At 39.5% G+C, this 26,559-nt stretch overlaps 1 protein-coding gene across 2 annotated transcripts in view; it reads left to right on the top strand.

Annotated features, from left to right (window-relative positions):
* The window catches only part of slit3 (slit homolog 3 (Drosophila)), a 361,584-nt gene that overhangs the window by 301,552 nt on the left and 33,473 nt on the right, over positions 1-26,559 (top strand). For both annotated transcript variants that reach the window (XM_084719660.1, XM_084719661.1), the window contains 9 exons: positions 3,321-3,453; positions 6,290-6,358; positions 6,491-6,562; positions 8,780-8,851; positions 14,000-14,071; positions 14,152-14,234; positions 14,366-14,446; positions 16,779-16,903; positions 21,476-21,573. In XM_084719660.1, coding sequence (XP_084575786.1) covers positions 3,321-3,453; positions 6,290-6,358; positions 6,491-6,562; positions 8,780-8,851; positions 14,000-14,071; positions 14,152-14,234; positions 14,366-14,446; positions 16,779-16,903; positions 21,476-21,573 — 805 coding nt within the window. The remainder of the gene's footprint in view (positions 1-3,320; positions 3,454-6,289; positions 6,359-6,490; positions 6,563-8,779; positions 8,852-13,999; positions 14,072-14,151; positions 14,235-14,365; positions 14,447-16,778; positions 16,904-21,475; positions 21,574-26,559) is intronic.

Genomic DNA, 26,559 nt, shown 5'->3' with positions numbered 1-26,559 from the left:
GGCGTGTTAATATGGGCAAAAGGTCAACATGGTATAAACTTTCTTTAATCATAAAGCCTGATGTTACTCTACAGTTCTGTGTTTTACACTGCAGACTGGGTGCTCTGTTAACAGAGGCAAACAGTTACATCTGCAATATAAACATACCACCTTAGAAAATATTAGGTTCTCCAAGTACCAGCATTATGTATGACATTAAAATACAGCAGTGCAGGCCTACCAGATGATACAATTATTTATAGTTAACTTCAGAGTAATCCAGCGACTTACTGCCATCGCAGTAAGTGACACAGTAGTAGTTGAAATGTTGTAGTGTTTTAATTGTATGTTTTTGAATTAATTTCTTTAATTTTGAGAATTTTAGGAGATTTCTCAGTGTACCACTAGATGGAGTCTGTCAAAATAATAAATTAAATAAATAAATAAATAAAAAAATAAATCATCTTTAACCCCTAAGTCAATTCATTCATTTCTATGGCCTTGAAGTCATTGTTTTATTGGATGACCTTGCTACCCTGGTATTTGGCCTTTGTGCCTTGAAAAAACTGACAACTCCAAAGTGGCCTTACCACCTGAAATTATGAAATTCAAGTCCTGCTTGAGGCGCTGAATCTCAAGATGAAGCATTGCTGAAGCAGCATGTAAAACGTGCTGTTCAACAGGGCTATGCGGCTGATTTAACCTATTAATATGTGCGCCTAAGTGAAAGAAAAGCATGAGGTTGCTTGTTGCTCAGGTTGCCAGTGTGGCCTGGATGTGAGCAGCAACATTACAGATCTTAAACTAAAGAAAATCATTTGTGTAATATGTATGTTTGTGGATATTCTGACTTTGTAAACCTATAAGTCATAGTCAAACACTATTGCTTGATGATGGAAAGATCTATATCATCACTGGCATCAAATCAATTGTTCCGTGGCTCAGTGCCCAACTTTGAAGATATCCTGCTGACAGTCAGACGAACAAACTACCGAACAGTGGCAACATATCCCTCTTACCGACAGTAAAATGTCCACTCTCCAAAGGTGTAAATTTCAAACTGGTTCCCAAAAAAAACAGAAGCAGAGAAACACACACACACACACAAAACCAGGGTCCACATGTCCAGTCTATTTATAGCTGAGTAAAATGACTGTTAAGTTGTCCAGAGGCAGCCGGGGGAAAGGTAAAGTTAATTGAATTTGTGAGAAGATATTTAGCGCACATTTAGATGTTAGTTCAATCAGCCAACTGTAGAGTGAGTCAGCCCACGGCTACACCTCCCTGTGGACTCACAAGCTACACACACACATCAGATGAGACACACACATATATAGTCGCACACACACACTACTCTATACACGGGCACGTAAGCACCCAATTTACTCAACATTTAGACATTAGCGCAATTAGAAAACTACAAAGTGAATGAGAAAATGGCAATAGGACAGGGGGAGGTAGCTATTTAACAAACTAAATGTGCACCACACTCAGCTTGTTCATACGCTTACACTTTCACACACGCATACACGTGTGTATCATTGCAGCACATGCAAAAAGGCACAAAGTACAAACATATAAACTTGGTCTTTCTCATTTTTAAGCTTTCTTTCTCTTTCCACACACACACACACACAAACTCAGATTGCAGTTGTGTTATGATTGGCTTAGTGTCCAGTCTTCATTATCCTTCATTATGTGTTTAACTCAGCTTGTTTTACATTTGGGACCACAGTTCAGCTATTTACATACTGCAGCGCTAGATTAAAGCAGTGTGTGTGTTTGTCTGTCAGTCAAGGAAATGGAAGTCGTGTTGAGCCAAGAAAAATGCTCGAGTCTGTGATCTTTCTTATCTCTGAGTGTTAAATGATTACAATCAGTTTTTTTCCCTGCCATGTGTGCCTGTGCATGTGTGTTTGTGTGAAACACTACAGTTTAAAGAGCCACCAAGAATGAGAACTATAACGATAACTATAAATAACTATAAATATGTTCCTCTAACTAATTTTTCTCAAGTTGATGGTGGACTCCATGAAACAACAGTGGTGAAAGATATTGTTGGGATCACTTTCAGAGCAATTTCATAAATGATTGAAACACTGACAGCCAATCAAAATACACCTGGATTTACAAGGGATAGCCTTCATGTAACATAATATTAGCCTGCAAATTTCCCACCAGAGACATACTCCCAATAGTAACAACCTTTGGTGCTGATGGGATCTCAGTTCGTTTGGTTGTTATTGATGAATTGTTGTTGACTCATACAAAAGCATGAATAAAATTTGTTTTCAGGAGACGACAACTTTCATAGAGTCACAGAGTATTAGATTCTCTCATGTCCTCTTTTAAGACATATGCTGTTTCATACCTTTATACCTTCCTGACATTTTGTGCAATATCATGGCGGTATTTGTGTAAAATGGCTCAGCTCTAATGCACTGCAGTGTTTGCTGGCTCACCTTTGCCAACAGGACTTAATCTTGTTGCAAAATATCAAGAGGTGTGTGTTGTATGTGTGTCTGATAGAAAGAGGAGCATTTGTATTTTTGATATTATTGAACATTTCTTAATACCCTGGTGTACCATAATACCTTTATACCACCCAAATCATATCATCAATATCCATTTTCCAAAGCTGCCAAAACAGCTGGGCATATATTTTCAGATAAATATAATATAATGTAATGAAGGACATTGATGACTTGGTATGAAAACACAATGCAGTAGTGGACACTGCTCTCAGTGAAACTCCCCTGATTAAATAAAGGTTAAAAAAAGAACAGGTAGTTTGGCTGCAGATGGTTGCAGGTGCATATTTTATTTTGTTGCTGTATTTACGTGACTTTTCAAAGTTCTTGCAGGCTGTCCTATCAACATCTGCTCAGTGTTTCTCTGAGGGTTTTTTTAATATCACTGTGACCTGCCTCCAGGTCCTGAGCCAGATGTTGAAACACACCAGTGTAGCTGACTCTAGCAGCCCCTGGTCATTTGATATGGATTATAAAGTCCTATTTAAAAGTGCTGAGTGCAGAGTTGAGTGGAATTGACCATGTGCCTCGCTTACAGTTCAGTCTTTATCTCTATGCATCGCTCTCTTTCTCTCTCTTTGTTCTCCCTTTTCTGTGTTTTCTCTCTCTTCTTTTGCCCTAACCTGCCTCAACCTCCTTCCCTCTGTCTGTTTCATTTCCTCCTCCTTTTTCCCCTCTCGCTCTTTTTCTCTCTTTCACCTCTGTCCATTTTTTAAATTTGTCTGTCCTTCTCCGTATCCTTCTCTTCCCTCTCCTTCTTTCTCTTTGTCTCTCCCTAATATCCCACTCTCTCGTTCTCTCTCTCTTCAGGTGCTGAGGATAATGGTTGTCTTCCTGCGTCTGGTTGTCCTGACGTCTGCACGTGCTCAGACGGCGTGGTGCGTTGCAGCAACAGAGGGCTGCTCTCTCTGCCCAAGGGCATTCCCAAGGACACCACGGAGCTGTGAGTCGGGCGTGCACACACACACACACACACACACACACACACACACACACACACAAACAAGCATGTACACATTCACTTTTGTTCAAACACACAACCGCCAATGAACATACCTGCAGACATTCACATACACACAAACAGAAATGGGCATTTTTGTCAATGCTTACACTCCAATAACATGCAAAGTCACAACCACACACACACGCACACACACACACACAAACACACACACACACTCACACACTGTCACACATTGCTGCAGTGCAATATTGATGCAGCAGTTTGCCCACTGCTGCTTTAGGAACTAACAAACCATTTAGTGAATACACACACACACAAAAACACACACACTCTCTCTCTTTATTTCTTCCTGTGTGACTTCATGGGTTTATGGTAAAGTGGGTGATGCAGGTGCTTGTGTGTTTATGCGTTTGTTTGGATCTTGATATCATAAATCTGTGAATCATCAGATATTTAAACAACATCTACAATGTGCAGTTAAATACTGTCTAATACATGATATAACATGGAGAGAGAGAAAGACAGCTTGATCATATATTCAACTGGTTTTTAACCTATTTAAAGTATTTAATGTCTATGGTTCCAACTCACTATTTGGACTGCTGTACTCATTTTTGGATTCTCAGTTATTACATATGGTTAAAGAAAGTATGCTAGGTCTGTATGCAAAATTCCACACCTTCTTTACTCAAGTACAAAAATACTGGTTTTCAGCTTCTTTACTGAATTAAAAGTAAAAATGGTCAGGCTCTGAAATGTACTCAAAGTATAAAAGTAAAAAGCTGCCTTCTGAAGGACAATAAGGACAAATGTCTTGTTGCAGCTGCCTTGTTGTGTGTCCTATTCACTGATGGATACACCAAGGAATCATCTATTCTGTTTGTTTTTCTCCCATTTGTTTAGGCTGAAATCTTGATGTCGGGAATGATGCAAAATAAAAATAATCAATAATTCCTCTCAAATGCACTGAAAAGTAATGACCCTGTTTTGAAAATGTAAGGAGTAGAGAGTACAGATATTTGGGTTGAAATACATGACATTAAGGCCAGTTTATGCCTTTAGATCCAAAAATAGATGTGTCCGTTTTAAACTGTCACCGACCACATACGTCCATGCATCCTTTACACTGACATGGATGTGAAGCAGTACATCCATAAGAGGGCGCTGCTCAGGGTCAAAGTTATCCCACAGAAGCATCAAAATGTGCTGCTCCTTTTCATCCATATCCATAAGCTTTCAGAAAACATGCAGATATATGGACAAAATGAATGCAGAGTAGAGTGATGTATAGTAAAGCAAAGATACCTAAAAACTCCACCAAAGTACTGTAACAAAGTTATTTCCCACCTCTTCCTGCATATAACCATCTGAAACAAATAATAATACTTTCATGATTATGTTTGCCTTGTGAGTTCCCTGTACATTACATCTTGTAACTTGTTTTGTCTTTTGTCATTTTAAGCTTGTAGAAATCCCTGTAATAAAGAAGGAGACCAATAAAGGAAATGTCTATAATGATAGTAATTGTTTGAATTGATGCAGGATAAAACAAGAGTAGAACAATGTTAATCAAGATTAGGAAATTTAGAAGAAAGTGGGAACAAAATCTCTTGTAGGGAAGGTGAATTATAGCACACGCACACACGCTCACCCACCCACACACACACACACATACAGGAACCCCGCTTGCTGTGAAATAGCTGCTCTGCAGGGTCAATAGCAGTGATTAGGTATTGATCAAGCTGAAGAAGACACTCCATCATACTGTCCACATGACCTACTTATGACCTGAGAGAGAGCCAGAGGAACAACGGATCATGAAATGTTTGTGTGTGTGTGTGTGTGTGTGTGTGTGTGTGTGTGTGTGTGTGTGTGTGTGTGTGTGTGTGTGTGTGTGTGTGCCAGAGTGTGTATATGTCTGTTAACTAAACACAGAAGGATTCATAGCTGAATATTGTATGTTTGCTGAGGTTGGAATTTGTGTTTAAAGCTACATGATGAAGCTGTTACTTTAGTGAAACCCTCCTTCTCCTCATTTGGGCAGCTTCACACCCCAGCACCTGTTATCTTGTCATCTTGTCCCGTCATTATTGGCTGCCTCGTGAATTCAGAGAGATAATATTCCTGTTGCTTACTTATGATAGAAAATGTAACATAGTTGCTACAATCCTGCCTGTACATCTTTGTATAAGCTAATTTGAGATGACAACACTGTCAAAAACGCAACATTTGCTTCACTATTGGAGTTTGTCTGGTGCCACAACCTCCCATGTGCTATCTGAGTTCATGTTACAAGTGATAAGCTGTGCTTTTTTTAAGGAAATAGTCCTTGTTTTGAGTTAGATGCAAACATACCACCCTTCCAGTCTGTCTGTAAGTCTGTAAGCTATATTCTTGAGTCAATTAACTTAGCTTAGCATGAAGACTGGAAGCAGGGGGAAACAGCTGGCCTGGTATTTTTGTTTGTTTGTTTACTCTGCACTCAAACCCAAATACAAAAACCACAACTCGTGGTTTTACAGGGAGCTATGTGCTGAAGTTATTTTTTGGCACAGTGACTCGCCAGAGTCCTGTGGTCACTGTGAGGTTGCCAAGCAACCTCCACAGAACCTGCGCCGGTTAGTGCCGGTTAGATGGATAAACTTTATATTATTGTTTGCTTTTTTCCTTAGAATTCAAGTTTAAAGTCTGTTTTTCAGTCGCAAGTCTCCAACTCGCTATTTGCACTGCTGCACTCATTTTTGGATGCTCACATTGCTCCTTTAATGTGACATATGTAATACATACTACATTAACGATGCACCTTTCCTTGCAGTTACCTGGAGGGCAATATGCTGACATCTGTGCCCAAGGAGCTGGCGGGGCTGAAGCAGCTGTCACTGGTGTATGTACCACTCACATAACCTTGAACAGAACACACATCCAGAGTCCTCGTGCAGACAGTTAAGAAACCTAACATGCATATGTGCCGTACGTTCTGTCTGTGTGTGCTGACCATATGCTTGCATCTACACAGGGACCTGAGCAACAACAGCATCAGCACATTGGCCCCGTACACCTTCAGCAACATGACTCAACTGGCCACACTGTAAGTTACCGTGGCAACGCACACACCCAGCAGCCCATGCACACATCCCCGCCCATGTCTTGATGTCATATATGGGCTGTGTGTGTGTGTAAGATTAAAAACCACCAGATAAATCAGTGTTTTCTTCTCTTAACTTTGATTAATCACCCTATCTTCTCTCCTCCCGCTCATATTTTCCTGCTTCTTCCTCTTTTCTCTCACATTTCTTGTCTGTGTCTTCATCTTTCTTTCCCTTTTTCATTTCATTTCATTTTTCATTCTTATTTCTCTCTTTCTATAGTTTCCACTTGTGTCCTCCATTTGCCTCAAATATTGCCTCACTCCTCTCCTTCTATGCTCTCTCTACCATCTCTGCAGACAAACCTGTTACATTACAAATCGCTTTACTCCTCTTAAATTCCTCTCACTTCAATTCTTTAATGCCATTCTATGTTACATAAAAAATAATTTTATTGCTGGTTCAGTCTGACGTTTGTCACTTTTTTATAGTCATGTGTCTTATCTATTTCATGGACTTTACATCAATATACACGATTTTGTGTGTCCAGGGAAAGTTGACTGTGCACATTCACTCTTTTCCAGCAACGCCTTGTTTCATATTTCATGCAGTTGCACTCATTCATGCCTGGGAGCTGCCCAGTTCAACCACAGGCTTCTACTGTTAGCCCCCAGATAGCATCAGTAGAAGGCTGAGTTAAATGCTTTGCTCAAGCACACCTCGCCAAGAGTTGAAGAGGTGGAGGTAGAGGAGAATGTTTCACTTTCCACGTTGGATTTTCTTAATCTGTTGATTTATTGTCTTTTAGGCTCATTTCTCTGACTTCTGCATTTGAGATGAGAAAGGTTTCTTTTTTACTCCTCCTTCCTCCGAGACACCTTTAGGCCTCTTGAAAATCAGTAATTATGATGAGGCACCACTTCATTGTAGACTGTCATGAGCTGAAAACTGCTGAGAACCAATTTCCTTGGCTACTGTTGTCTTAATGATACATATCAGACAGCAACAGTCAGCGTTTTACACCAGGATCATATGCTTAATAATGTTGAAATAAAGACTGTCAAAACAGTCAACTTAATCTCATTTGACACTGATCAGAAATCTGTCCTTAAAAATTTTTGCAGAGTGTCTATTTGCACCCAGGTCAAAATAAACACACAGCTTTTCACTCCCAACATCCTTACTTTATTAATAAAGACCGACAAATTCTCTGTAAGTTAGAGGTTGTGGTGAATGAAAAGGTTGAACAGACTCCACTGTTAGATAGAATTTAGAAGTCAATATTAACTTCTAGACAAGTGTATTTTTTGTGTACATTTTTTAAAGTTTTTCAATTGTATTTTCAGTTTTCTGTTGCAGTTTGGTTAGGTTTAAGAAGCAAAACTACTTGGTTAGGTTGAGGAGAAGATCATGGTCTATCTTTGCCATGCGGCCACAGCCAGGAGCAAATAGCATTAGCTGGCTCCAGACTCCTGGGTGCTTGTCTCTGCCATGCTAAGCTATATATGCCTGGGTGTAAATAGCAACATTGTTTATTCCACCCTAAGTGCAAATAGCATTGTTTACTATGGACACCTGAGTGCTTGTATCTGCTATGCTGGGCGATTCAAATAGTCACATTGGCTATTCCACCCTCGGTTAAAATAATCAGATTGGCTACTGACATCCCAGGTACAAATAGCAGGGTTAGGTATGGACTCCTGGGTGCTTGTCTCTGCCACGTTAAGGAATATACACCTAGGTGTAAATAGACACACTGGCTATTCCACTCCGGGTGCAAATAGAAATTGCCATTTTTGTCCCCTTCATTTTCATTCATTGTTAAACTTTATTCTTAATTCTTTAGCAGCTTAAAAAGGGGAAAACTTTTCTGTGTTGTGGAAGTTCGACTTTCTAAAAGCCTAAGCTTTGCCTCTGGCAATTTTTTCACTTTACTTTTTTTCTACTTAATTTGAAATGTGGTTCCCTTGTTTATTTCCCCTCATTTAACCTACAGTTGCAACAGGTTCTGCACTAAGTTGTTTTAAAATCAAATCTGCTGTGTCACCGCTCATGTCTTGCCTTTTCTTGTCTCTTTATCCTCCTGAACCTTCTAAATTAATTTTCACGTATATAAGATGTAGTCTGACAAGACAAGAGAAAATCATTTAAAATCAGAGAAAATAATATTGTGAAAAACAGCAAGTCTTGTGACCTTGTTCATGTCTTCTTTCTTCCAGCATCCTGAGTTATAACCAGATTCGCTGTATTCCAGTTCATGCCTTTGACGGGCTCAAGGCTCTTCGCCTGCTGTGAGTACCAAGCTTCATCTTCAAGTGCCGCAGTGGATTCAATATTCATACACTCTCTCTTTGCTAGTTATGGTACTGAGCTAAATCAAACTTTAATCACTCCCCTGGTGCCAGACCGAGCGCCATGTTAAGACCCAGTCACAAAATGAGTCACTGCCACCCAATCATTTGTTGTTTCAGGGTACTAAAAAAGATAAAAGTGACAATCTCTCATCTCCTCTTTAATACTCCCTCCCTATCTGCATGCTCTGGCCTCTCTTTCTCTCCCCTTGTGTCCTCTCACTCTGTCTCTCCCTCTCTCCGCCCAATGTTGTGTTTGACGAATCGACCTTCAGCCTCTGTTTCTCTCAGTCATCCATCTGCTTGTCCACCCTCTGTCTCACAAGCCCACATGCGCACACGCACAATGTGCACATTAATATTGCTGTCGGACCATCCTCTCACACACATTCAAGCAGCTCAACACACACACACACACAGGTAGTATGAACACACACTTGTACCTTCAGTGCTCACTGACAGCAGAATTTACTTTTTCTTCTACATGCCCAGCTGCAGCATTTCTAAATAATAAGTAATCGTTGTTAATCTAACCTCAGTTTGTTAAATGCAGCCGTGGTTAAAGAATATCTTGACACCAGACTAAAAAGCAATTTTTGCTGCCCTCTCTGCTGAAAAGTTTCCAGCCTGTTTCACCTCTGACCACTTCCACTGGCTTTGCTTTATTGGACCTATAACCAGACAAAATAAGCAATAGCAAACTATAATACTACGAAACACAAAAGGAGAATATTTACAAAAACATAAATCAGTGCAGCCAACCATTGTAGACATTCACAGTGACAAATCATGCTGTTGTCGACGACTTACTTAGCTTACTTAGCTATTTTACAAGTTTCATTTATTTATAATTTTACAACCCAGAGTTGCATAACAAGTTGTAGGCCCTTTATGCTACTCACAAAACAAAAATCATATTAATAGATGAATAAATGTCATGTAATACAAGGTTGATTTATTTATCATTTTATAACACAAGGTTGTATAATGAAATTTTAGTTGTAGGCCCATTATGCAGCTCACAAAACAAAAAATATATGAATGGTCGAATAAATAATTCATAGAAGTAAACAAGTTTTATGATGGAGTGCAATAAGAGACTTGGGATGAGCCAACAGTCTGAAGAAAGGCACACAAGCAAAGAAACAGTATGTAGGCGGGCTGGTAGCTCAGCTGATAGAGTGTGCGCCTCATGTACTGACGCTGTGAGTCCTCTGCAGTGACCGTGGGTTTGACTCCTGCCTGTGGTCCTTATCTGTATACCATCACCCAATCTTTACCCCTGTCCTGTCCTCACTTCAGCTGTCGTATCAAATAAAGGCATAAAAGCCCCCCCAAAATATGAGGGTTTCCTTCTAGACATGACCACATCAAAACGCGTTGTGAGGTAACATATTGCGAAACCATAGCAAAATGATGCAAGTTGTTTTGGAGTTCAGTAAAAACGAAGCTGTTAAGATACTCTTTAAGGTCATTTCTAGCATGTCTTAAAAGGCCTGTTTACTCAAATGACAAGAAAACATACACCACAAGATTCCTGATTTCCTGCTCTGAGATTTGCACGTCCACCCCAGTATGATAGAGCTAAATGGAATTTCTCTATAGACGTCTGTTTCTCTGGATAATCCACACCAGGATGATGTTTTATAGAAGAAAGTGATAACAAAAAAGCAACCCAAAAATATATTGTTTATTCATTTAATCTTCTGTGCTTTTGTTGTTGTTAGAGCAAGTGGCTCTCAAAAGTGAGAAGTGAGACTACGTTCTGTAATTTATTCCTTTAGATCAACACATGAGACCTTTTTGAAATCCTTAAGATGTTTTTCTAACTAGACCAAAAGAAATCATATCCAGAGGAGACATGTCACACATATTGGTCTTCTTTGTGCCAGAACAAAAATTCTGCCTAAATTTGATCATCTGGGAAAGGACACTTTATAATCTGGGACACCTGTATTAGTCTTAAGAAAGCCTATCCATTCGAAGCTCAATATCATCGCTTCATATAAAACAGGAGAAAAATGTCAGAAAGCTAAATAAAAAAAATATACATTATTAATAGAATATTCTATCATTCATATGAATTTATAATACATTACAGTATTTTTTTCACAGAGAACTTAGATAAAGACAGACAATTATGAGAATGTATTATTTTATTTCATTTTATTATTCTTAGAACTGTCTTAGAATGCTTGAAAAAATATGAATGCAATAATGCATATTTCCCCATTTCAAGTACCTAAATGACAGTCTCAGATTACCTGAAGCACGCTGTCCCACATCAGTCATATTTGATAAAATGAGTAAGCTAAAAATGTTTGAAAAAAGAAACACTCAAACACATTTTCAACACTTGAATGTACACTTTGTTTCTTAAATAGATCATAAATATAATTTAATTTTGCGCAATTAGGAACATCTGGCCGTTACCGTGGGAGCTTCCTGACTGACAAGTACCCGGCCCCTTTCTGTGACATCAACTCATCATCATGAGTTGAGAATCATGTGATTTCAGTTAAATTACATCTATGCTAAACCTATAATAAAAGTCCTGTTGACTAGATTGTGTTAGAACAGCAAATAAACACACTGAAGCTTTGGTGTCCCATGTTACCCACTGTCCTAGATCATCCGAAATCAACCTATAAAAGCTCTCACTGTGGTTACATTGGTAAAATATTGTTTTTTAGTGCAAAATCTGCAATTAAATACACGATGCCAACAGCAGAAAATCTTATATGTGAGCAATACTGTGGTTGGCTTAAAATTAAGAAAGTGAAGAGATATTGGTAGAATTTCACGTTTATTACAGATCACTTTGAACCTAAAGCAAAATTTAACATGAAATAATGATCGGAGATGTGATTTTTGCCTTGTATAATTCTCTAACCACATTTCTGTCCTAACATTGGCCACAATAGTTTGTTCAGAGAGGAAAAAGTCAGTGTTTCTCCCTCCATGAAGTCAGCTTTGTTTCTGGCCTTTTCTGCTTTTATTGACTGTATCTCTTCGTTTCTTTCACCTTGCAGAAGTTTAGTGATCACTTTTTTTTCCCCTTCCTTCCTTTCTTCCTTTCATTTTAGTTGATGTTGCCGTGGGGACTGATCCCTCTCTGCCCCCGCATAGCAACTGGTTGCCAGGCAGCCATCACTGTCACTTCCTCATTACCCACAACCCCCTCTGGGCCAGCCTTACGCGGGGGCTGTTAGACCACCATACATAGATGCACAAACACACAGACGCATAAAGTTGCACAGACACACACACTTGTGCACTTGCATGCAGGCTGGGACACACTGACCTGAACATGCACACACTGAATTATGCACACAAGAACGCACACACACACACACACGCACACGCACACACACACACACACACGCACACACACACACACACACAGTTTTCCAATAGTGCTGGTTTGATAGCTGTCCCCTGCTACAGCCCTTCGCTCTAATGGAATGTGAACTTATATCCAGCAGGCAACACACTCAAATGGCGAGACACAAAGGACACACACACACACACACACAAACACAGTCTCTGAGCCTTTGGAGACAAAAGTTTCAGACACACACACAGAGACAGCTACACAAACACATGCACAAAAACCCAAAGGCACAAAACATAAATGCACATGCTCACACCGATACACATCACAGGCTGCAGTTTGTCCCTGTGACATAAAGTTTTTTTCACATACACACACACACACACCACAGTCTGCCTGATGACCACATGAGACGGTTTATATTGTTTTCAGAGACCAGGACAAGCTTTATTGGCCAACAATGAAAATAAGCTTTCTGTTTATTTTGTGTTATTCTTTCATAAATATTTTATTTATTTTCCATTATAGAAGGGGATGATGGTGTGTCTGCAGCTGAGGAACCACAAATAATTTAAATAATTTAGCATGCAGCTAGTCAGGGTTGGTGTATTAGTTTGCTGAAATTTGAGTATTAGGCAGCTGGGCTGTCAGCTTCATTTACTTCTGATATGATGGATATGAGTCAGTAGGTTTATTTAGATATTTATTATAAAATTAGTTACTGTAATAGTGAATTTGTCATCTATGGACAAACCTATAGTTAGGGTTGTTGACGGTCAGTGTATTACCTGTAGTAGATGTCAGTCACACCCTCAGTTTGGAGAAGCAGAAAGGGGCACCAACACAGAAGCTAAGCAATGTACTGCTGTGGACAAGTCAGCAACGAAACATATTTTACCCACTAAAAAAATCAATATCACTTTAAGTGTAGGGTATATTTTGAGTATTTTTACCACTTTACCTTGCTGTCAGACTGTCTTTTCCAGTGAGAAAAATGCCATTATATAAACCAAATATTGCTCTCTCTCTCTTGCTGAACCAAACCTCATCAAGACAAAAATCAATAATTTTACCCACAGAACATAGGAGTTGCTGGTCATTTGATGGTTCAGTCTGTTATTTTTTTATTTTTTATTTTTTTGGTGTTACTGTGCAACTTCGGTCGATGCAAACTAACCTTACAAAACACGAGCATCACCATCTAACAAGAACACAAACAAACTAACAGCTCGGATCAACAGATGACCAGCATCTCCTGCGTCCTGTGAGGCATAATTACTGATTTTGCTAATAGAGTTTGGTTGAGTGAGGGAGAGCAATATTCGGCTTGCAACTGCCATTTCACCACAGAAAAGTCAAGTATTAAGTGAAAATATTGTACATATAGCGTACACTTAAACTCATTTAATTTTTTTAAATAGGCATTCATAGGTTGCTAAAATATGCTTCTGACCCCGTCCACTGCTTCAAACAATCCAGACTGTACCTTTAAATACAGCTTCAAGGTTTTGATCTAAACAGAACAGTCAGTTAATACCAGCAGCTCTGTCAGTATAAATATAAAATAAAAGGTCAAAATTCTGTTCCTCTCGCTGCAAAAAGAGAGATTATAAAGAAACACTGAATACTTCATCACATTAATTACTACACATTAAAAATGAACACTGGGTCAAAGTGACCTCTTGAATTTGTAACAAGGTCAGTTTTGTGTTTAATATTCATATACACTCTTGTTTTTCTTTTTATTTCTCCAGCACTCTCCATGGTAACGACCTCTCAACCATACCAGAAGGAGCTTTCAACCACCTCACCTCTCTGTCCCACCTGTGAGTACAGCCCCACACATCTGTCCGTGTGTGAACGACTGTTGTGGATTCTGCTTTTAATTGTGTGTTTGTGTGCGTAGGGCGCTCGGTGCCAACCCGCTGTACTGTAACTGTGACCTGCGCTGGCTTTCTCAGTGGGTCAAGGCTGGCTTCAAAGAGCCTGGTAAGAATAAAAATCACAACCAAGATACTACTGAAGCATAAACATTGCATTTTCTGCTCCATACATCTCATATTGTGTCTAAGAGAAGTTGTAAAGTATGCTATTGATGTCAACAAAGTGTGTTTTTGTAGGCATTGCTCGCTGTACTGGACCTCCTGACATGGCTGACAGGCTGCTGCTCACAACACCACTCAACAGATTTCAGTGTAAAGGTAAATATCCTCCTCTTTATTCTGCTCACTGCTACAGTGAGTCCTATTTTTTTGTCCATTCATATCAGTGTTGACCTGTTCTCAGTCTGGGTTAATCCCTGGATTCGGTCAGATTACTTTGCAGTAAGGTGTTTAAAACAGCGATAAGTGGCAGCAAGAATCATGTCGATATCAATTATCCTGAGAGTGAATCTCTTTCTGCAGCACCTGAACAGTTATGTTTTCCATCTCAGTCATATTATCCCAGTAAGGCCCTGATTAGATTGTTTAAACATTTTATCCTTGAAATTGTGGTGTATTAGGTTATCTGATTTATTTCCCTTCCACTGCTCTGGGGTTTTGTCTTTATGCTGTCTGCTGTTTTAGGTGAGCGGGGCTGCTAGTGGTTTTACATTTACATGATTATGTGATTTGCAGATCAGTGGCTCTGAGTGTGAACACAACTCACTGAACTCTGGTCTTTTTGTGCAGTTTATGGGTATTTTGTTATTCACAAGGATATGGAGTAGCTAATCCAAATTTAGTGGCCTCTGGCACGATCTAATGACATAATACCACCATATACACTGATCTTAAATGTTGTATATTTTGTTAGTTTACATGTTTGCCTATGGGCAGTCAGCAGGTATGATTAAAGAATGAACATTGATTTTGTTACACATAAAGAGGGAGAGAATGACTAGATGTAAACCATAAATAAAATGCATGATATGGAAAAACATATATACTTGATTATTAACATTACTGCAGGAAGTTACTATTAATCATGCTTTATTTTTTAAAACATGATTTGTGGCATCAGACATTAGTTTGCATAATTTGTCAACAGCAATAATACAGCCCATGTTTTCCTCATATGACACAGGCCTGTTGCTTTGATAACATTGGTTGTTTTAATGTGTTTGCAGTGTGTCTTGGATATGGTTCTGCTGTAAAAAGTATAATATAAATAATGGGAATTCACTCTTTTCTAAATTTATTAAGCCCATAAATATCTGTGTGTGCCTTTGCCAAGTATGTCTTTTCATTTTTAGAACAGCTGAAGATATGACGGGAAAGGGGGAGAGAGTTCAGGAGTGACATGTAGCTAAGGGCCGTAGGCGGGAGTCGATCCCAAGACCACTGCACAGAACTCATAGCCACAGTACATGGGGAAACCCTCTACCAACTGAGCTACCAGACCACTGAATAGCACCTTCTTAATCAAAATAAATTCATTATAATCAAAAGTGACTATAATGAATTAGCCAGCTTAAATGAGTAGCAGGCTGTCTGATCGTCAGCTGATGAAAAGCTCTGAAAACCAAAAAACAAAACTGCAAACTTTTAATTGCCCATTTGTTTAAAAGTCATTGTGACTGCATTTCTGTGTGTGTGACCTGTCTAAGGTCTACCCTGCCTCTCACCTGATGCATGCAGGGGCTGGCTCCAGCAGTGAAGAAGAGATTAAACATCTGCCCCCAGAACATGTTTCAGACGGTCTCCGTAGCCTTTCCGCCAAATCACATTGATGAGAGTGTTATTTATTTATTTATTTATTTTTAAACAAGTTAAGTTTATTGAGATGCTGCACATTTTCAGGCTCAGAGGCAGCGAACAGCTCAGATTAGGAGTGGAAGGCTTTAAAGCTAATCACATTATTTTGAATGAGCCACTTTCAGTTACCTCAAGGTGTTTGCGTGAATATTACAGTTGTTGCTTAGTTGCAATCAAGCCTTGCCAGACAATCAAGCCTTTATGTATCAAGGACTGCCGTTTAAAATGGTGGATCAGCACGGTCAGTCAAACAGACAATTGCTTAAGTTCACAGATAAAGACTGAGCGACAAAGACGTACGTTTCCCCTCAGCTGTATTTCACTCATACAGAACAGACTACAGGAGAGTCAACCTGCCTCAGGGCTCCCCTGCTATCAAACCAGAAGGAAAGAGAATTCAGAAGTAGATTTTTTACACACGAAAAAAATATAGAACTTAAGAACCATGGTCCTGCATGAATGAAGAAACACACGGACATAGTTTGCTGTGCATCATCACACTAAATCAAATACCCTCTTCCTCTTCCTCTTGCTTCTACATGCCCTGGCCCCTGAAACAAATCACATTTATTGGTCTGCTAAGCTCTTATTTCTCTTATCCTCTAAGACCTTTTCTTAGCACACCATCCATTAAATGAAGTCTGTGGGAGCGCCTTTTAGCACAATATGACTAAACATGTATGTCATTGGCTTTGACACTCTCTTTTTCTCCCTGTCTGTCTCCTTATCTTCATCCGTCCTTTCTCCCCCTCCTCTTTCTCCTCGTATATTCTTCTGTTTCTGCTCTCCTCCTCAGGTCCAGTAGATATCAGCTTGATGTCAAAGTGCGCCCCCTGCCTGGCAGCGCCTTGCCAAAACAATGGTACCTGTGTGTCCGACGCTACTGGGTCCTACCACTGCACCTGTCCATACGGATTCAAGGTGAGACGGTAGATCGCAGCAGGGAGAGACGCTTGTAGTTGAAGGGAGCAAATTATTAAATATATTGCTTTGAAACTGCAAAGTACCAATCAATAGTTTCTCTAAATTTATGAAAAGAAATGTTTCAATGCGTTGGCTGTGGTAAGTGAGTGGGTATTTTATTATGTTTGGTTTAGCTCTTACTAAAACTTGTGAGTTAAGTTACTTTTGTTGCCCGATTTCTGGAATTGGCTGCATGTGTGAAAGGTTTCTTACTGATCATTGGTTCCAAATCAGGTGTCGCCAACACTTCACAAGATGTTAAAAGTTTTTGAAAATATTTATACAGTTACAATCTCAGCTAGGCTTGTGGTGATATACCATACAATCAATAATAATAATTTTGATATTTAAACAATGAAATGTTAATATAATTTAATAATAGTATTGTATAAATAATCCAGTGCCTCTTTCTTTTATCATACACCTGCTGCGTTTTTTTTTGTGTAGTTGCAGTATTTTACACCTTTTTAGTCCCTAGACTTCTATTTTGAGTGTAATCCTTTGCAAAAAGAGACAAAACACACAATAAACAAAGTTAAAGATAAATTTGACTGAAAGCATTATGTTTTTTCAAAGATATTGCATCATTATTGTGAATTTTTTGGCCACAATAATCTAATAAATCTGATCTTCTGGAAGCTTTGATCCTGGCATTTTATTCCTTTCTGTGAAGGAAACTAAATGAAATTGTTATGTTCTAAATTTAGATTATTTAGATGATATATTGCAGTAAGATATGAGGATAAGGGCACAGTGCAGACTAAGCACAAGCTATATTCAGAGAGCCCTCACTGTCTGCCAAACAGCCTCTTCTTAAGTAAGAAAAGTACACAGTTAATAACAACCACAGAAATAATAGAAAAATGGCCATGTTTTAGGTAAAAGAAAACACTGACTGGCAAAAAAGAAGCCTGTTAAGTATATATGATTGTTATAAAATAAATAAAATGCAAAAGTAAGTAGTTCCTAAAAATATCAGAAAAACTCATCTCTGATGCAGTATTCACAGAAAATTATCTACTCAAATTCATTCAAATAACTTGTTTGACACAAATCTTCTGCAGGTATTACTTTCACAATATGTAAGTTCTGCTGTTAGGGGTCTCTCTCACATTACAACTATAAGAAAAGACTTATTTTGATGACATCTGAACTAGCATGGGATCATGGGAGTTGTTTTCTGCGTTAACCCCCATGACCCCCATGGCAGAAATCATGGTCATGGATGAGGTCATTAAAGTTTTATTAATGTCATAGTTAATCACCTTCAGTGGGTTTCTTTCTCGTTCACTGTCATACACTGTGTTTTCCTGGACGTTATAGCAACAAGCCAGCAACAGCTAGGAAACACACTGCTACTTTCAATAAATTTGACTATTGTTGGAAACATTTGAGATTTTACTATGGTAGTAATCTGTCTTGTGTTTTTAGACATTTTAATGTGGAAATATTACATATTATACCTTTAATTGTACACTCTATCAGTTGTTCTGCACTATTAGTTGAGTACAATATGAAATATCGAAAAAATATGTCACTTTCTCAGGGGTTGTGTACTCAGTGGTGGAGAAAGGGTCCCCTAAGGAAAAAGGTTGGGAACCGCCGCTATAGATGGACAGCCGTGCTGCATAAGCCCGTGGTATTAGCAGTATTATCAGGCTTAGCTTCGGCCTCGCATGCATAATGTATCCACTTGTTCATCAATAGAGAAATGATGACTGCAGCTGACTGCACTGGGGGTATCGACTGATCAAAAGACAGACGGTGGAATAATTGTCAAGACCTCTGCGTTGTACGGAAGACATGCAAATCTACTGGTGAAGGGAGGAGGGGGAGTATGTGTGGAATATATGTGAGTGTGTGCACATGTGTATGGATTACCCACCAGTTTGTTTGTGTGTGAGTGTGTGCGTTTGTGTGTGTGTGTGTGATAAGATACACTTATGGTCTCATGTGTACACACACGAACACACACACACACACCTCATAACCTTTGGGCTTTTACAGCAGGACAAAGACTTAATCTCGCTTTTAATTAAAACATCACTTGCCAAGGTCACAGACTGGGAAACAGGGACAGTTGGATGTGTGTGTGTGTGTGTGTGCATGTACATGTCTGTGTGTATGTTTTCCTTTCTGTGTCCACTGGGATGACGTTAATTAAAATGTGTTAGAGGAATCAAAGAAGGAGCAGCAGAGAACAAAGGAGGCAGAGAGAGGAGAGAGAAGTGAGGAAAACTTAAACTACGGGAGAGGTGGATCTATGAGAAAAGAGAAGTGTAGAGGGAAAATAAGAAAAAAACACAAGGAAAAAAGGAGCAGTGAGAAAGAGGGAGCAGTACAAAGAAAAAGTGAACAAAACGTGAACAAATAGCTAGAGTGAAAAAGAAAAGAGAGGAGGGAATAATGAAGATGGATGGAGAGGGAACACGAGCATAAACGTCCTCTTCTCAGCTTTGATCAGAGGAAGTGGGTGTGTTGGCGGCCAAAGGTTTGGCGGTTTGAAATTAAAACTACAGCCGCGGGGCTCGATGTGTGTGTGTGTGTGTGTGTTTGTGTGTGTGTGTAGGACTCTGATACATGATATAGTTCCCAGTGAAAGCTGTTTATTTAGAAAACAGGTGTGTGGTGAGAAGAGTAATGAATCAAGGCTGTAAGCTATCATGCATACATATGTGATTACTGCAAGGTATATATATATATATATGTGTGTGTGTGTGTGTGTGTGTGTGTGTGTGTGTGTGTGTGTGTGTGAGTGAGAGAGCTTCTAATTGTGAGTGTTTGTAAGAGGGGAGTGAGAAAACTGAAAACTTTGGAAAGTAGAGAGTGAAATAGCTGTACTTTTAGATTAACCAAGCAGAATAGATTTATTCAACCCTCTGTCTCTCTGCAGGCTATTTTCTGTGACTGCAATATTCAAAAAAATTTGTGGTCCGAAAGCAGAAAATTGGTTGTTAATTATGAGCGCAAAAAATAAATGGAAGCCTGCAAGTGGTGGAAAGATTTAAAGATTTAAAAAGATTTTTGTAGAAAAAATTTTAACACCTGAAGAAAGTCATGCAAACAAATTAATTGTAATTAGTGTTTAAATCAACATGATGTAAGATTTGGTACTGTATGACACAGATGCCATAAAAACATATAGCTGTACACTTGGAGATGCAAATGCAACACAAGACAAAACTTAGCAAGCCAGCTAATATCACTGGTCCAACAGCAAGAAGCCCAGCTCAGTGTCTGTCTCGCAGACGTTTATTTTCTGAAGGTCTCGCCAACAACTAAAAGCCAGTCCAGCATTTACTCATCTTGTCTGGTGGGCTTTTGCTCGGCCCATCTCGCCATTTCTCCGCTCAGCTCCTTTCATCAGTGTTGTCTTTGGTCTCATCGCATCTGTCATGATGTCTGTACCTGAAGCTGGGTAAACTCTGTGATTTTGGGCTGTCCCAGATGAAAGACGACCAATGTGAAAGAAATGTGGCGATATGTTTGGTCATGGCTCCAAATTGGTGGTTCTACTTGCACTGTGAGAGGAGTTCAAAGATAGATGTTGTCACAACCAAGGATAGCCCAGGACAAAATTCTGACAGTATCAGAAATTTAGGATAACCATCTCACATGGATCATGAAATGACCTACTTTTAAGTATGCTAAAAAAAAATGCCTAATGTTATGTCTAGCTCTCTTTGCAAAATTATTGCCCCAGGTTTGCCCCTTTTTACATAAATACCAATATTGCAAGGGCATGATTCTTGCTTAGCTTCATTGTTTACCACTATAGCAGCAACATCACTAAAATCTCCATTACGCTGCTCTCTGTCAGCATTCCCCTTCCCCACACATGAAAACCTCCTCCTCCAGAAAGTCCACAGCTCCTGTGCTAGCGGTGTAAACACCAACACCCCCTTTGTGCTCTGAGCTCCAAGTCTGGATGATATGGCTACGCTAAATAGCTACAGCAGGTACATTTAGCAGCAGTTCACTTCACTGTCCATCAGGAGAGAGAGTAGAGGCAGAGTGACCAGAGGACATCAGGGGGAAAAGCAGTAAAGCATTTTCTCCATAAAATATGATCTAGTTTCACCAAAATCAGTGTCATAGCTGGTGGTGTGTGACATAGTGCTGTAAAGCATTTCACACCTGTCATGTCCTGACCACCAAGTTAGCTTGATCCCTCAACAGCTTCCCGCCCCAAAACCAACTGTATAAAATCGTTTGACTGTTGCCAGGGATTGAATTTACGTCTCAACAGTGGGACTGAGCACTTTTGCCACTACACACCCCCTGCACCCATCAGTTAAGCTCTTTGTTTTTCAACCAGAAAGGGAGTTAAGGAAGAAGGAAAATGTGAGATTTAACTGAGAGGTTATCTCACAGGGTCTGTGTAAAAAAAAGTGCCAGAAGTGAAGTGATTTGAAAGCATCCATGGGCTGTATTGTCTCTGTTTGAATAGTGAAATTATCTCCAGAATGAAAATATCTGATATTCAATTATTAATTTCTTTGCCTTGCCTTGTCCTCTCCTCTTCTCCAGGGTCAAAACTGTGAAATACCCATCAATGCCTGTATTAGTTTCCCCTGCTCTAACGGAGGAACCTGCCACATTCAACCTGGCCATGAAGACCACTTCAGGTACAAAAGAAATATCAGTCACTGACTTGAGCAACACAACCATTCATGTTATTTTTACACTGCATGTAGGAGATTGAGAAACAGTCATTTGAAAGAAGTCCTTTGGGAATCCTTTTTACGCTGCGGGTCAAATCTTTTTGCCCTTTCTACCCTGCCGCCCCTCCATATGAGTGGAGGCGTTTTAAAAACTTCACCCTGAATTCTCATCTTAAGGGCAAATTAACTTTACTGTGTTCCCAGAAACATAGACAATGTGATTAGAGTGGACAGTCTTGCTTCACTGGACAATGCATTACCCGAGATAACAACTTACACTGACCTCATGATGTGTTTTCCTGCCTGTGTGTGTGTGTGTGTTGAGGGGTGGGGTGGTTACACAGGAAGAGAGGGGACCTTTCAAAGGAGAGAGCCCCCATTTGGACTGCTCATTAAATCCTTGTGCCCCCTCTGACCTCCTCACTCACTTAAAGGGATGTTTTAAACTTCTGTCAGTGTTTCTCAACTGATTCTTCATTAATCTGTCGACACACCATTTTCATAATGTACATGTTCAGGGATATATGCTATTATTTTTTAAGCACTGGCACTACGGGCCTCACAGCCCCTAAATTTGGTGGCCAGAGGTTTTTCTTTCTTTTTTTTTTGCGGGAAAGGCAATTTAATGCAAATTAACACAGCCATCCTTAACTGTGACACTTATGTTCGCTTTTCCTATGAATGTGATGTGGTGTTGGGGTGAAGGCACTGTTTCCGATGAAAAATGAGCAAGCTTCTCAGCTAATTGAGGAAACTGGTGGCAAACACAGCAGCATATTATGTATCATATTCTAGCCACTTACACTCCTGCTTCAATTCACTCCTAAATTTTGTTACCATTTCAATTTTAACACAGTCTGCCTTTTGTGTTTCTGTTTCTTCTGTAAGGATCACATTAGCAATTTGAGTAGGCTGAGTAAATCCAGACTTTAGTATGTACAAATTGCAATGTACATAACACAAGTCACTGTAAAGTAGATGCCAGATCCCAAGAAAGCACATAATAAAATTAAATAACCTGCATCCGATATAGGTTAGTTTAAATTTTATCACACATGAGAATTAACAAGATATGTATGGTCCTCATCTACTTTAGTTTTGCAGCCTGATATCAGCTGATAGACTATAACATAAGTAGAAACCACAGTCCATAATGTGTTTGACCCCTTTATTCCATCTGTATTCATTCAGAGAAACTGTGCAGCACTCGCTCACTTCTTTCCAGGAACCGCCTGTTTCACATTCATACAGTCTCACACATTCACACCTGGGAGCTGCCCAACACAATCACAGTTTGACTCTTGGCTGCAGAGCAGCTCCACTGGAGGCGTTAGAGGTCAAGAGCCTCTCAGTGGCAGTTGTTGAGGGAGCGGAGAGAGGAGCTCACACAGGTTCTCCAATTTGCTTCTCACACCTCTGGGCTTCTGCAGCTTTTATTCCACAATATGACAGCTTGAAGTGTTAGTTGTAAGTGTTTTGTTGAATTATGAAACAATGGCGAAATGCTTTTTGGCCACGACCAAAAGTATTAAACACTGCATTCCCCTGTCCCCCATCATCTCATGACTAATCCCTTTTGGACCAACAAACTAAATTGATTTGGAATAAGTTCCAGGAGACAAAATGTACCCCTGCTTGTAGACCACAGACCAATTGTAATCAAAATGGTCACCAATTGTTTAGAAATAAAATCAATTAAAAGCAGACTTTTTCATGTGGAGCATTTTTAGCAAAACAGCCATTACACTGAGACAAACCACATCAAATACACAATTTCTCAAGCTCTTTGAAAGGCAGCCTGCATGCCTGAACCTTTTCACATCTGGAAAGAAGGGGGTGAGGAGAAACAACTCGCTTAAACCATAGATTATGTATTAAATAGGGATTCAACCTATTTAGTATACAGCTTCTGGCTGTATATCAAACTGTACATTCTGTATGTGTAATAATTATCCATGCATATAGTGGGTGTATGCATGAGTATCCTTGTGCCTGCCAGGGTCATCAGTATCTGTCAAAAAAATCTGTCCTTGTCCCAGACTCATGACAAACAGCCACATTGATTGAAACAATTGTCATGAATATCTTAACCAGATCTGCCTCCTCCCCGAGCCCCTTAACAAGGCCTTTGCCCTTTGTAAAGCTTTGATGTGCGTCTGGCCTTTAACGTCCTGCGTGGTAATGCTATTAGGGGTCTCTTTACCCTTTACAGATCGTCTCTTAATGTTAATACCAACACAGGTATAGATGCTTGTGCCCTCTGAGAGACACGGAGAGAAGGACAGGAAGAGTGGGAGAGCAGACCCCTTTGACATTTTAACATGTTATGTAATCAGCTGGGAATATTCAGTAACTCCAATTAGCCTCACTTCTTAGCAGGGACCCATTTGTCAAACAACATACTTTAAATGTCAGGAGTGGGATTTGATTAGTGCTCTCTGACCCTGTCGGTTCCTCTCATTTGTATTTCTTTGTCTTTTGTTTCTCAAGGGAAAACTTAAAGGGATAGTCTGCATTTTTTGAATCGGGGTTGTATGAGGCACTTAATCATAGTGTATTACCTACAGTAGATGACAGACAACCTGCCCCCAGATTGGAGAAAAAATTGGAGATGACCTGGGACATGTTACCAAAACTGAGGGGTAGTCTGAAATTCTGATATTAAAAGATAAACATTTCTTTTCTGCCCCTTGGCTCATAACATCTCTACGCTTTGCCCTCTGGTTGATTCAGTAGCACACAGTATTCAATAGATGAGTAGTTTCCCAGTCTTTCTTGTAGCTGTGTTTTATTTTCTTTGTTGTAGTTTCCATCCTATTCCACCTTAATCTGAATAGCTTGTGACTTTGAGGTGACTCACAATTTTCCCTGTAGGGTGTAATGTAGCGAAGACGGTGACAGGTTAACCTGGACCCGAACCACAAGAGCAGTTTGACTGACATCGAAAACAGCCCTGTGATGACAGCCTTCCCTGCTTTCTTCACAGTCGTTGAATAAAAGCCAGATTTTAGAACAGCATCTGTCTTTCAGTGGTTTGAAACTAGAGCCAATCAAAATGTGGGATAAAAAGTAAAAATGCTGTGCAGTTCCACTTTAAGTGTAGGAAGCTAAGCAATGTGTTGCAGAGGGCAAGGTCAGCAGTAAAACACATTTTATCCAAAATGATTAGTATCAGTTTAAGTGTACTCTATAATATTATTACTACTTTATCTTGCTGTAATATTTTATTTTTTATTTTTCCGACAAGAAACCACCGTTATACAAGTCAAATATCGCTCTGACTCTTTTGAAAAAAAAAAAAATGTAGTTTTACCTCATAGGTCATGGGAGTCGCTGTTCTGCCACTGCCTTGATTGGATAGTTTGTTCAAGTTATTTAGTGAATTCCATGTTTTAAAAGGTTAGTTCAGATTCACAGTGGTAGACCAGCAACTCTTGTTTTCTTGTTGGTCTGGAGAGAGCAATATTTGGATTATATAATAATAGTTTTGTGTTGGAAAATGCTGTCTGATGGCAAGGTAAAGCAGTGAAAATATTCCAAAATATGTGGCTAAAATATGTTTTGCTGCTCACCCTTTCTACAGCTGTACATCACATATCTTTCTAAAGCAGTACTCATGCTGCTCATCAAAAACTGGGGGTGTGCTGACTGCCATCTGCTGTAGATAATACACTGACTATGGATACCTCATACAACCTCACTTAAAAAAATCCAAACTATCCCTTTAATATCTTTTTATGTCTTTCCTTCTTTCTTTTACTTTCTTTTATTAGCAGAAATTTACAAATGTTTTAAATGTGCATTAAGTGTTGTCGTCAGTGACATTGATTATGACCAGTTGATGCATCTGTGCTTTTAGCTCAGTATCTTAAGTTCTACTGACAAACACACTGAATATAGACAGATCTAAATGAGGAATATTTTTGGACTTTCCGTAGGATGTTCATGTTGTTCTGTGTTTGCTGGGTGTGCAAGTAAGTAACTGGATTCTAATAATATGTAAACACAGCTTTACATTTAGCTTTTCTGAAAGCAGCAGACAGACAGGGTGGAGGTAACCAATGACTATCATATCTAGTGTGGGAAGAGAGGGCGAGTGAGATGAGTGTTCGCATGAGAACAAGTTCCTGAGGCAGCAACTGTAGATTAGAAAAGTCAGAGTGAGAGTGAAACAAAAAGGAATCGAAAGTGAACAGAGTACGTTTTGCAGGTGCAGGCAAGTGGGAAGGTCTTAGGATACACTGTTTTACAAATAATTGTAACTTACATGTGTTTGCCTCCCCGTGCTTAATGTGTTATGATGACCTTGCTGCAGCTTGATTCTGTAAAGTGTAAGGAGAAAAGAGAGTCGTGGGAAAGGGCGAGCTGTTGGGTGCAGCTGTGGTCGGATTCTTCAGACGTTGCGCGTTTTGGTGTTGATCTTCATCTAAAGGTAGTGGGTGTTTTTGAGTGCATGTGATCTATTAAAAGGAGTTAACCGGACTGAGATACGGAGGGTGGGAAGAGAGCGGAGAGATCAAGGGCTGGTGAGAAGAGAGGAGGCTGAAATGAATCTAAAGATGAGGGGAGAAAAGACAGTGAGAGGAGGGAGGAAGATGAATGGAGGGGAGGAGGATGAGGACGCTTTGATAATTCCTTTAGAGTTACCCAGGTGGGCGGTGTCCAACAGGAATGGCATCAAATTAGAAAAAAAAAGTTTATCTCAGCGTGTTTCTTCTTAGCTCTGGGTAGGTTGTTTTCATTTTGTCCGGCAGTCCATTCATCCATCCCAATCTTGTGAACACAATATACAAATACACAAAACACATGGACATAATTTCTTAAAATTTTGCACAAATATCAATTTGGACTTGGGATGAGGTCATTAGAGTCGAAGTTTGAGGTCACTAATATTTCACAGCACATACTATATGAACACTGATGTAAACTGCAACTGGACTGGTTCACAGA

This window comes from Lutjanus erythropterus, chromosome 5, assembly GCF_056507025.1.
Source record: "Lutjanus erythropterus isolate fLutEry1 chromosome 5, fLutEry1.hap2, whole genome shotgun sequence".
Lineage (NCBI taxonomy): Eukaryota > Metazoa > Chordata > Actinopteri > Lutjaniformes > Lutjanidae > Lutjanus > Lutjanus erythropterus.
This window is presented reverse-complemented; position numbering and strand designations above follow the sequence as displayed.